Consider the following 12,904-nt stretch of genomic DNA (forward strand, 5'->3'; position numbering starts at 1 on the left):
GTGACTGTTAAGCGTTTCTTTTTAAATACCCAGTTATTTTAACTCTGAGGTTTTTTAAGTTCACAGAGAGTCATAAGTCAATCAGATCTGAACATGCAGACATGATACACATATTTTTAGTCCAAGTGGTGACTCACAGGATATCATTTCATTTCATCTCTTGATGTCTATCGTGAATAACCATCGTGTTTTTCAGTTTCCTTCTGTATCAAAGTAATCTAGTGATTGTTGGGCACATTGAAAACACAAACTCTTAATAACTAATTTACCATGGTGCCAGTTTGGAAAAACATGAAAAAATGGGTGGGGTTTAAAGGACACTCATCTTTAGTAATATCAAGCTATGCAGATAATTTTGGTTTTACGTGTTCAGATTCGGAGATATCTCTCAGATTAAAGCTGCTTCCGCAAAAACAGTGAAGGTGAATACAATTTCATTTATGGGATTAACAGTTTTGAAAAATTACATTTAAAACTTCAACAGCAACATCGCTCTCCAGAGAATCCACTGAGCGCACTGTCAACAGTTTTCATCGGGACTATTTCTTTGAAATTGATGGTGACAGAAGGTTGTGTGGATTCATTTCCAGGTGATTATGTGCAGGTGGAAATCTCCTCTGTCAAAACCTGAGCACATAAAACTTAAACTATCTGTACAGCTAAGTGAGAAAAATGTGTGTTTTTGTAATTTGGGTAAACTGATCCTTAAGTTGAAATAAGATCAATCAGTGCAGTGATGGATACAAATAAGATAAGCCAGAGTGAACAACCTATTAGAGTACGTCTGATTAATCAGAATCTGACTAAATGTGAGAAGCCGTGAACAATAAAATTCATGCTTAATTCAGTTGTGCTGCTACAGCCTTACTTGGTCTGGTATGACCAGCAGTTTATGGTGGCTGGTGTTAGCAACGGTCTGAGTTGCTGTGTAGCTAATCTCCAAACTTTGGAAGGTCTGACTGAACCCATGATGATTCTTAATAGGGAACTAACTGAAGTATACTCTCCTCTACACTGCCCTGCCCCCCCCCCCCCCCCCCCCCCCCCCCCCCCCCCCGCCTGGTTGTTTGTAATATGAGTGAACATTTTAGTGTTCAGACGTGGTCGGGCAACACATCATGTGAACCATTTCCTCGTTAGCATAATTTGACCCTGATACTGTAACACAAAGCAGACCAGCTGGTGGCGACCAAACGAACAGCTAAGAAGACAACATTTGGATATGAGCTGGATATGAGGATAAGAGTCTTTGACAACGACGGCAAAATCTTCAGCTCCGTTTGTGCTGGATGAATATTGTCCGTCGCAAACAAGGTAAAAGGTTGTGCGGATGCTGTTCGATGCCGACATTCATATAAATGATGAACTTTTGTATTTGTGGTAATTACACAACAACCGCTTTCACAAAATCAATTCAGGACTTGTTCATTGATTTTAACATACTTCACACAGCACTCTTTTAATGAGCGGTGACACTTTACGTGGCAGTTTCACAATACCACATTGACAGAGGCGCTAAGTGCAAGACAAAACATATTGCTTCACTTCATGTACTGCATGATAACGATGTTTATAACAAGCTGAAACCCATCCCAGATCTTGAAATCAGCAAGAGATCTGCTGCTGTCATTTTCTGAAAATATGTCTTCCTGTTATGCCTTCATCAGATAGTTTATTTTGTTTATCTCATTCTCTGTCTTCTCTTGATCTGCCTCTCTGTCACTCACAGTGTTCTGCTTATTAGCTTTGTCCTATAATTGAAGTTTCATCTAGAGATTAGTTGTCGAGAACAGTCAGTTCTAGTGGTTGGCATCGTCCCCTCTTTCTCGTTCCTGGTCTTTCTCTCTTTGTCGCCCTTTCTTTCCTCATCATTAAAAGCTCTTTTCCACTTTTTTGACTCTTTGCCTTCCTCTTTTCTCTGTCTGCTGCCGCTGCCTGGAGCTGGTCTGCTGTGTTTCAGCCTCTTTTTCATTCCTTCCTTCCTTCCTTCCTCCCTTCCATCTCTGCCGTCTTTCTCTCCCACTCTTCATTTCCGCCTCGCTCCCTCAACTCGAGCAGTCGATTCTCCCCACACACAAAGGGATCTGTCTCTCTTTACTACACGCCACCACTGGCACAACCTCCTAACCGCCACACTCAATTATTTCTGTATGCTGCCTGCCTGCAGGAGCCTCCTCGCATGTCAAACAGCCTCATCAGAGCACCGGGGAGGCAAAAGCAACCTCCATTTCTGGACGCTGATAAAGGGGCTCTCGATCGGCTCTTCTTGGCACGGTGTTAATTTGATCCCGCATCTCCCTTTCTAACAGCACTGTAAGCCACAGACGGGCATTGATCCACTACTACAAGGCTGCAGGAGAGGAACTGAGAATCAAGAGATATTGTTTGTGGTTTTTGGGAAGCTTCGATGTGGAACTTTGCCTGTCTGTTGCAGAGTGCTGCTACATCAGTCTATTTCTGCCACACCAGCCTTTTGCTCCATTTTAGTTTTGTCACCGCTTTCCTGACTAGCGAGGCTTTATTTGAGGGTGTTACCATGAGGAAAAGCTTACGGCCCCTAGTTTGATTTTCAGGTTCTGACTCCAGTTAAATTATTACACTCTACCGGACATGTAGTTAATGAAACGAGCTACCGAGCCATAAAATGCGTCAAGGTCGGGGCTGAAAGCGTCTCCTTTTTTCTTCCCTGGCTGTCGAGTGGTTGACTTTAAAGGGTCTGTTCACTCAAATTAGAATAAAAATCATGCTCTCTCAGTGACCTCTAGTGGTATTTTGCCATGTTAGTTTATTGTTGCTTTTATTTGTATATGCTTTGAGATTGAGAGCCTTGAGATTCCACCTCTGCCTACACTTTCATTAGAATTTAATTTGCAGTGCTCACAGCACTGAAAAGTGACATTTATAATTTCAACAGCAGCATGCCAGAGGTCCACTGTGTCTGAAATTCCTCCCTATAGAATAGATATTCAGTCATTTTCTCTGTAGCGAGCAGTGAAGTGCAATATTGGACACTTACAGCTCATCACTATTGTGTGATATCATTGAGAGGTGGAGTGTTGCATGACTGTAGTGTCCGCTTCTATAAAATGCCACACATTGCGTTGTGGGATTGTTATCGGATCAGTGTCATCCTCGTAACGTAACGAGCACTTTTTTTAACATTACGCTGTGGGGATAGTATACAGAGCAAAAATGTCTCACCCTGCACACTGAATCTCAAATTAACTTCACTAGAATGTCATGTTCTGTGGATTTTCCATATCAACACATTTTTGTAAGAATAACTACCTTTTATTATATTAAATAAATAGTGTGACTGTAATTTCAATCCATACTCTGGTGATCCCCACTCTTGAATCTTGAACAACTACTTCTGTTTAGTCATTAATGTCCTCAGATACCTGCCCCACTGCCCCCCCTGTAGTTGCATTTAGTGTGTTACTGCGAATACTGCGAGTCAGCTGATCCCCAGTCAACCACCATCATGCCTCTTCCCCACTCTCTCTTTATTTCCTCTGCATGTGTACCAACCACCTTTGTCCAGTCATTTGACAGGTCTAATGTACCACTCAATCTTGGTGTTCCAGCCTCCGTTCCTGTTTCACGCCTGCCTGTTCCCAACCAAGCCCTGTTCCCAGTTTCGTTCGTCCCATGACTATTTAGTTTGCCCTCGCTGACAGATTAACTGTCGCCAAACCCTGCCGCTAAACGACTGATTGCTTTAAACTGCTCTGCCTCTGAGTCCTGTTTGTGAGCCCATGTCTTTTTGTGCAGAACCATTACAGGAGCTCTGGAGCACAAGAGCAGGACTAAGCTGTATGAAGGTTTTTCTACTGAGGCAGTCCTTATTCATAGGATCCATTCATTGTTTGTTTTGGTAGTTTTATGTGATCTGCTGACGTAAATAAGACAAGTCAGTCTTATCCTTTAAGAGCATATATTTTCATGTCATTTGACCTCGTCACATTGTCTGCGTGTGCTCATGTTTGTTATGAGCACCTTTCGTGTTTATTATTAAGTATGTGTCATCCACCGAAGCTGCTGCTGGTTTTATCTTTCAGAGCCGCGCCCAAATCAGCTGTCACTTCCCGTATAGTTCCCCATATTTCGTTTCCCTGCTTTCGTCTACCTGCCTGTGCCCACAGAGATTTGTTATTGTGGAGAGTCCACATTGTACATGACATTTGACATCAATCATCAAGCCCCCTTTCAGTCTCAGTGGTTAAAATCCCAGAGCTGTGTTGGTAATGGGGCCGAGGTGAGCGCTGGGAAGCAAGATAGGCTGTCTGTAGCTGTAATGGTTCCCTAAACTCCAGGTTCCTCATTTTCAGGGAAACCTGTCGAGGATTTTATCTCAAGTTTTGACTGTAAAGCTAATTGTTAGAGGAACGTTCTTCTCCCCGTTTTGGTTGGCATTTTTCACCATTCATTCTCCCCGCTGATTTGGACACGCATCTTAGCAGTCTGCTTCTTGTGGGAATTGTGCCTGAGACTTGAAATTATATGGGTCCAAGTGAAATAAACAGATGATCACTGGGGATACTGTTTGCAACAACAATAATTAGATATTTTTTTTGTATTTGTTCTGTTTGTAACAGCAGAACGTCTCATCGCAATTTCACGGCAATTCATGCATGGGAAATCCTGCATGCAGTTTTTTTTTTTTTATTTTAATTGAAATTACAGTGTTTATCGGCACACCTGATAAGCCGGAGGGAAGCTAAAAGGAGGGCGGGAGGGAGGGTGTGTGGATAAAAATGAGAAAATGGGAAAGGGGATTGTTTCTCTGGTTCTCTATCTTTTTGCTGGCTTTCCTCTCTGTTGTTTGCTGTTTGAACCAGTCATCATCAAAGAACGCTGTGTACAGTGGAAGAACAAGAGAGACCTGATTTGAATTCAGTTTGATTGAAGTCTGTTTACTACTGATGCCTTGAAGGACCTTCAGAAGTATATTTTTCTCTGCTTCTCTATTTCCTTTCTCACTGAACTTCTACATCCTTTGCTCCTTCCTGTCTCAGTAGCTGTTTTCCTTTTATTTTTCTCTGTTTCTGTCTCGTGTTTCACAGCTGTCCTACGGCTCCAGCTCTCCGGCTTTGTCTAACCGCCAGCGCTTCCCCACCTTCTTCCGCACGCACCCGTCGGCCACCCTTCACAACCCCACCCGGGTGCAGCTCTTCCAGAAGTGGAAGTGGACCCGCATCGCCACCATCCAGCAGACGACTGAAGTCTTCACCTCAGTCAGTGCCTTTAATCTTCTTCATCTCCCCTTCAGTTTTTACACTTTTGTGTGAAACACAACTGTCAGCTGTCCTTTTCATCTATCTCCCCATCTTGGCCCCTTCATTTCTGGAAAAGTGTGGCTCGCCTGATTGCACGACTTCTTCTGTGTTATTTGTCTATGAGAGCTGTTGTGTTCTCACACTATGCAATACTCCTTCGATCAAACTCTCCTGGCGATTGATGGAGGATTTTTGAAGTAATTTGTTGAAGTATTGGTTGTGAGAAATATTGATCAAGCAATACATCACTCCCAGGCATGGCGGTCGATATCATGGCACTTGGGTTGGTTCCTATAATGGAGGTTAATGATCTCGCTCTCACATTCTTTCCTCTCCCTTCTCATATTTTCTTTCTACTATACCATCTTTCCACTTGTGTTCTTTGTCTAAAAAATCTATTTTCTCCCAAGCCACCTTGATCATACATCCGCACACTGTCTGTCCCTGTCATGACATTTCTCATATGCACTTCAGAGTTTTTTCACATATTTTTTTTTGTCTCAGTGGAGTTGAATTCTTTTCTGTTGTCTTTCTCTATAATCTCAACCCAACACTTCTCTCTGTCCCCCTCTGTTGAGCTGCCTCTCTAACCTCCTCATCCTCCTCCCCTCTCCCGCCTCCCTGTCTGTTTCCCTCTGTCCCTCCCTTTCATCTCACAGACTCTGGACGATCTGGAGCAGAGGGTGAAGGAGGCAGGCATCGAGATCAGCGTTCGCCAGAGTTTCCTCACCGACCCGGCTGTCGCTGTCAAGAACCTCAAGGTGCTTTGATTAAAAATTCACCTCAGCTGCTGGTTGCCCCCCCCCAACACACACACACACACACACCTCCACCTTCTCCAGCCCACAGCTGCACACGATACCATTACCATAGAGGCGATTTGATAGAGGAAATTAATGCACCAGGCTAATTAGCAACTCCTGAACAGCAGTACGTGCCGTCCTGTGAAGCAGCAGGAACTTTGGCTTGCTGCGCTGCCACATCAAGCTGTGTTCTGGTGAAGTTATTTTGCTGCTGCTGATGTAACTAAGCAATGCTTTGTTTTGGTGTTTTGATGCAGCGCCAGGATGCAAGGATCATCGTGGGGCTCTTTTATGAGACTGAAGCCAGGAAGGTGTTTTGTGAGGTTAGTGCCTTTTCCCACTCCATTGATCCCAGTAGACTGAAGCTGACTGACTATTAGCAGAAATTGAGCTCTGTAATGAGCTGTTTGAATGTCTGAATGAATTTCCTTGTTTGGCAGTTATGCAACATACTCGACACATCTCTGGGAGTAATTCTCCTCATGCTTATTTATCATTCTCTCCCGCCCTTCATCCTCCCTCCTTCCATATCTGCCTCTCTCTCTCCCTGCTGCAGGTGTTCAAGGAGAAGCTCTACGGGAAGAAGTATGTGTGGTTCCTGATAGGCTGGTACGCAGACAACTGGTTCAAGATCAAAGACCCAGCTATCAACTGCACAGTGGAGAACATGACGGAGGCCGTGGAAGGACATGTGACCACAGAGATCGTCATGCTGAATCCTGAGACTGTCCGTGGCGTCTCCAACATGGTGGGAACACACAAAACACCACTCTATCTCCCACTGCTGTAATGATTAGAATAAAGAGATTTAAAGTCATCTTTGTTGTTAATCAGTGACAATAAAGTGAAACATCAACAGCTTGAAACAGCCACTTAGGTGATCCTGTAATTCATGAATATTAAATCACCTTTGTGTTATAAAGTAAAGTGAAGAAGAATACATCACAAAAAATACATAAGGCACATGGGCCCAATGCATGTGTTTAATGAGCTCATAATTATATTAAACAGAGAACACCTGTGCTTTGTCATACAGTGCACATGGGAAATGTCCCCATTTTTATTTCCCAAGGTTCAGATATGTGGCGAACAACAACATGCACAAACACAACATGTCACAAAAAACTCGGCATGGAAGGCACTAAAATAAATGAGAAAAATTCAATATGAGAAGTAATAAAAGGAGATAAAATGTTATACAAACATCTGCCAATCTATCTATATCCATGAACAGATTGGTTTATTACCAATTATCACCTGCATTTTGAATTCAAAATGTGAATAGAAAAATGGGGATTAAGTGCAAATGTGAAAAAATGAGTGTGTTTGCACTTGCAAATGGTACTTGTCAAGTTAGTCAAATTTTTGCAGTACATACGAAGCTAATAAAAGACTGTGAACATGTTGGCATGCTGATGTTAGCGCACTGTTTTCCTTTTTTTTTAACTGAACCAAATGAGCTTTAACCCGATTTAAATGCTGTTACATTTTTTAATGTCCGTCTGTCTAACAAACATCTTCTGCCATCCTTATAAGATGAATCAATTCCCACAAGAGACAATAATATCATATCTTTAATGAGCTGCATGTGACCTGAATCAATATTATGTTTCATAAACCACTGACAGAGGGAAGAAATATAGATGAGTATTACTGTCACGCTCTTTCTGAATGTCTTCCTTTTATAATTTTTAGCCTTGTTTAGCTTCTCACGTACCTGTCGTTCTCAGCTTCTCTTTCACACCGTCGCTCTCCTCTGTTCACCTCCTCTAATCCTCTTAAACTGTCTCTTTCCTGTCTCCTCTTTGCCATTGTTCGACCTTCTCTGACTCTGCTGGTCTGTGGTGGATCATCCTTTCATTCTTCTTGTTTACCCACCTCTACTTTCCCTTCTCCTTATCATTTTCTCATCCCCACCTTTTTCACCCCCACCCCTCCTTCCCTCTCTCGCACTTCATCAGCAGCTGTTGTTTATATTCATACAGCACCTGCCACTACCTGCTGATTTAGCTGTTGACGTGCTGCTCAGCGGGTGATAAGAATTACAGCCAGAACTCCTGCTCATAGTCAATCTATTCAGATTCAATTTCCAAGGTTGAAATTGGCATATTTCTTCTAGATGGAGCGCTCAGATGAAGCTGGTGTGTCCATAGTATGGGGTCCGCGATAGCACATTGTCAGCTAGTTTTCAGTAGGTAGTGGCAGATTTAAATGCCAAATGCCAAGGTGGAATTTCAATGAGACAAATCTGACTGGGGACGGGGATGTGTAGGCCTAATTGGCCTCAGAGAATCCACAGGGACTCCGTGATGACTGGTAGCACTAATTTCCTATAACATCTGAATCCTCGCTTTCAGAGAGAGACGCTGTTTATTTGGTGTTTAGTTACAAAAACAGTCTGTAAACAGCACCCATGTAAGAAAAGGAGTAGATTGATAATAACGTTGGCATAATGATGTTAAAGTTAGCACAGAATCTCAAATTTGCTCTGGAGCTACTTGTCAAAATCCTGCTTTCTTATTTCATATTTGAATCCTTTTCTTGATCGAATATTTTAGTCTGCAGCTGCACCAGATGTGGGTGCACTACACTTGTATTTAATGTCACTTAAAAGCAGGAAAATAATATTCATCAGAGTCGTTGTAGAAATAGTACTTCTCCTGCTTTTAACTCTAATTGCAGCACCTCACTTTGGCTAATTTTCTAGTTGCAAGAAAACTGTGCCTTTGTACACAAACCAATATTTTAGCTCTCTCCATTGGTTAGTGCTGTATATTTAGAGGAATATTTCAACACTTTGGAAAAGATGCTTATTTGCAATTAGATAAGAAGATTGATACTGCTCAAACGTATATACATTAAGTATGAAGCTACAGCCAGCAGGTGATTAGCTTAGCATAAACGCTGCCAGTGGGGGGAAGAGCTAACCTGACCCTAGAGATTAGTAAAAATGATCCCACCAGTATGTTTAAAATAATTAACAATTAGTTATATCAGTTCTAATTCATTTGTTTAACCCGTACAAAAATGAATTGCATGTGTTTGAGGAGGAGTTTGAAGAGCGATTTTACTCGAGTACTTCAGCAAGCCATTGCTACAGGCCAATAAACGCATTGCACTCCATTTGTTTAATTCAGTATACAAATGGGAATTTACACAGGAACAGGCAATCTGTTTTCCCCTGTTTTCAGGCTTCATATGCTAAGCTAAAACTACAGAAGTTAAGCCAAGTTCCAGCTTCACATTTAGCATACAGGCACAAGAGTGGAACCAAGTCTTGAAAAGAAAATTGCAAAAATGTCAGAACTGTTCTTTTAAAAATGTCGCTCTGCAGTTGAGTTGTCCCCACAGTAGCTCCTCAGGCTGGCCCAAGAGCCCAGGAGCTCCTGTGCCTCTAATGACCCCCTGACTGGTTAGCTCAGATACTCAGCTTAAGGCAAAACTTAACCCTAACTGTACATTCTGGACAAATTGCTCATCCACCATTCTCCTTCTCAGTTTTGTCAACATTTGTATGTATTGTAATGTACAAAATACTGTTCGTGATGGCTGGACAGACAGGGTTAAAAATAGTGTGACACTTTTTACCAGAAGTGTTTTCTGTGAAGCCTTTGAAAACATGGTTTCAAAGCTTTAAGAAAATCTGTCATTCAAAATAACGCAAGCTGTTAAAGCATTGTGTGCTCTTACAAGTCCTGTACGTGTTCCAGATGATTCAACACTGCGTCCCTTTTACAGTCTCCTCTTTCGAGTAATAGACATAACAATGTCTGGAAATATAAATAAAAAACATACTATCCTTGTTCGCAACATGACATTTCTTCAGAAGGACTTTCTCGTTGATGTGATCTCTGTCCTGTTTCTATCAGACATCGCAGGAGTTTCTCACCGCCTTGATGTCTCGCCTGGGTGGGATGAACCCCGAGGAGACCGGTGGGTTTCAGGAGGCCCCTCTAGCCTACGATGCTGTGTGGGCTCTGGCCCTTGCCCTCAATAAGACCGTGGCACCTCTGAAAGCCAAGGGCCGAAGACTGGAGGATTTCAACTATAACAACCACGACATCACCTCTGAGATCTACAGGGCCCTCAACACGAGCTCCTTTGAAGGAGTTTCGGTAAGTGCAGAGGGTGGGGAAAAAAGATGGCAAAGAAGAAGAAAAACAAATAAAAAACTCTTGATGCTCTGATTTTGGCACCGTATAGGTATTTGTCATATGTGAATGTATAGCGTTTCGTTTTGTTCTTAGAGTTCCAGCTGTTGCTTTCATGGTTCAGTGGCCTGAAATGTCCTGTCATGTGGATAGTTATTAGGACAGTAAAATCTAACATAGACAATTCAGCCAGATATCTCATTTTTGCAGTGATGATGATGGCCCCCAGGTTTGTTAATGTGGTGTGCAAACAATTAGAAACACTTCCAACTCCGTGCCAGAGCTAATCTGTTAGGTTGCAAGTGTACCCAATAAAGTGGCTACTGAGCATAAATTATAAAAAGTGCCCAAGATCCAAGAAGAGCTGAGATCTGGGAACGCGACAACAGCCAGCTTTGCAGGTTATAAGATAAGATAAGATGAACTTTATTGATCCCACAGTGGGGAAATTCACTTGTCGTGGGAGCTCACAAGAGCAGAAGGAATATAAACATCTTTTTAATGATGAACATCTTCACTTTAGCAGACGCTTGTTGACAGTTTGAGTGTTGATTTTATGATGTGGGTAAGCTGGAGGTTTTGATTTGTTTGAAGCTTTTCTGATTGTCTGACTGCTCTGTTGGAAGTTAGCCACCAATTTTCCAGACCTCAGCAGTTATCAGTACAATCTCACTTCACCTTTGGCAGAGCCCGGCTTACTGTTCCCCCCCTAGCTGTTGTGCTAAGCCAAGCTAAGCTAACTGCCCACTGGCTGTAGCTTCATATTTGGCGTACGGACATAAGAGTCACATCAATCTTATCATCTGGCCTTTGGCAAGAAAGAAAATAAGCGTGTTTATCAAAATGTCAAGCTGTTCCTTTAAGGAAAGAGTTAATCATTGCAGTAAAAGAAAATAAAACCTCTTCCTCTTGTTTCAGGGCCAAGTGGTGTTTGATGCCCAGGGCTCCAGGATGGCAATGACTCTCATCGAGCAGTTGCAAGGTAAAACCCTCCCAAGCTGTCCTCCCATAGATGTTGGTCCGAACAGTAAATTTCACTCATTCATCAAAGAAATCACTACTGACCGTATTCATTGTGTATTGATTGTTGCCTTCAGCTCATTTCAGAGCAAAGCCTCCTTTTTTTGTGGGGGTCCGGGTGTGGGGGTGAAGGGGGTTGTTGAGGCCTTCACTGCGATAGGTCGCAATGTCCTATAACTGTACGTGGGAATGTGCTTGATGCAGGAATGTTGACTCTAGGCTTTGCTCTAATTGGGCACGAGTCTTCGTTTTAAGCTGTTTCTGGAAATGGCATCCTATTTGTCACCAGTGACTTAATGAGTTTCCCCGCACAGGATAAGGTTGAGGATTATTTTCTACCTCTGTTCTCTTTTGCGTCCTAAAGGATGAGAATTTATAATCCTGCCCCTTTCCCCCCTCGCACTCTGTCTCATATTTCCTGTTGTGGTGTCGAGGTAATTTGACATCCACGATGAGACGACCTGACTTGCATCCCTGAATCACTGTGGGACCTCATCAGTATTCCTGGTCAAGACCGCCACATAAGCTTCTTTTTTTTTTTCCTTCCTTTTCTCCTTCCTCTCCCCTTGGTACTTCTTTGTTTGTCCTTCTTTATGCACCTTTTCATCCCTCATTTCTTTTATCGGTTGTGTGTATATTTCTGTTCCCAGGCATACCATTAACATGAAAGAAGAGCAGTGATAGAAAAATAGCTTAATAGCGGTAGCATGAATATGAATGTCAAAAAACTGTCGGGTTTTGCCATACTGTAACTTAACACCCCCCACCGAACACACCATTGGAGGAAATGAATAACACGAGCAGTAAGCAACTTTGTTTTTTTTGCTTTTCTTTTCTAATTTATAGGAGGCAGTTACAAGAAGATCGGTTACTATGATAGCTCTCAGAAGAACCTCTCCTGGTTTGGCAACGATGTTTGGATAGGTAAGATGGAGTTCATGACACAGTCTTCACTCAGCTTCCTGTGTCTGTATTTGCATCCTGTCTGTCATGCTGTGAGTCAACGGTGTCACATCTTTGTGCTGCGACATTAGACCTCCTCTGTGTGTCTTAATTTAGACTTTCTTACTGTCTAAATTATATATAATCATGCTGGATTTTCTCTAACCGCTAGTTTGGGTGAAGCTAGTTATTTGGATGCTGACGCTTGCCCAAAATGAGCCGCCTGTACACTCACTGTCCAACATGTGTTAAAATGTTGGCGCAGCAGACACACAGTAATCAAATGGGGCGACAGCTAGTTTTGATTGGCTTAATCCAGGAGTTTTTACTGTGGGGGGGCCCCCCCTCAGACAAAATTTGACTCCTCCAGTGAGTCAGCTGTCACCCACAACTTGAGCCCTGTTTTTTAAGTCTAGCTTTGTTTACATATTGGCAACATGCACCATGTAAAGGTTGATTGAATCGATTTACGGATGTTTATTTGCAATGGACATTTAAGATAATCATATAATCATTGAGTGTAAGATGCACGTAATCTAAAAGTAAACGTGTGTGTGTGTGTGTGTGTGTGTGTGTGTGTGTGTGTGTGTGTGTTAAAGGGAAATTCCGGTATTTTTAAACCTGGGTGCTGTGTTTACATATTTGCTTGTGTAAATGATTCATTCTAAAAGTTTTGGATCTGGTCCAGTAAATTACATCAGCCGGATTC

The 12,904-nt window shown here is 42.4% G+C and overlaps 1 protein-coding gene across 6 annotated transcripts in view; it reads left to right on the forward strand.

Annotated features, from left to right (window-relative positions):
* gabbr1a (gamma-aminobutyric acid (GABA) B receptor, 1a) overlaps positions 1–12,904 on the forward strand; it is a 67,407-nt gene that overhangs the window by 27,359 nt on the left and 27,144 nt on the right. For all 6 annotated transcript variants that reach the window (XM_046398685.1, XM_046398684.1, XM_046398690.1 and 3 more), the window contains 7 exons: positions 5,067–5,237; positions 5,939–6,040; positions 6,340–6,405; positions 6,639–6,830; positions 9,952–10,197; positions 11,152–11,215; positions 12,100–12,177. In XM_046398685.1, the coding sequence (XP_046254641.1) occupies positions 5,067–5,237; positions 5,939–6,040; positions 6,340–6,405; positions 6,639–6,830; positions 9,952–10,197; positions 11,152–11,215; positions 12,100–12,177 (919 nt within the window). The remainder of the gene's footprint in view (positions 1–5,066; positions 5,238–5,938; positions 6,041–6,339; positions 6,406–6,638; positions 6,831–9,951; positions 10,198–11,151; positions 11,216–12,099; positions 12,178–12,904) is intronic.

This window comes from Scatophagus argus, chromosome 9 (assembly GCF_020382885.2).
Source record: "Scatophagus argus isolate fScaArg1 chromosome 9, fScaArg1.pri, whole genome shotgun sequence".
Taxonomy (NCBI): Eukaryota; Metazoa; Chordata; class Actinopteri; family Scatophagidae; genus Scatophagus; species Scatophagus argus.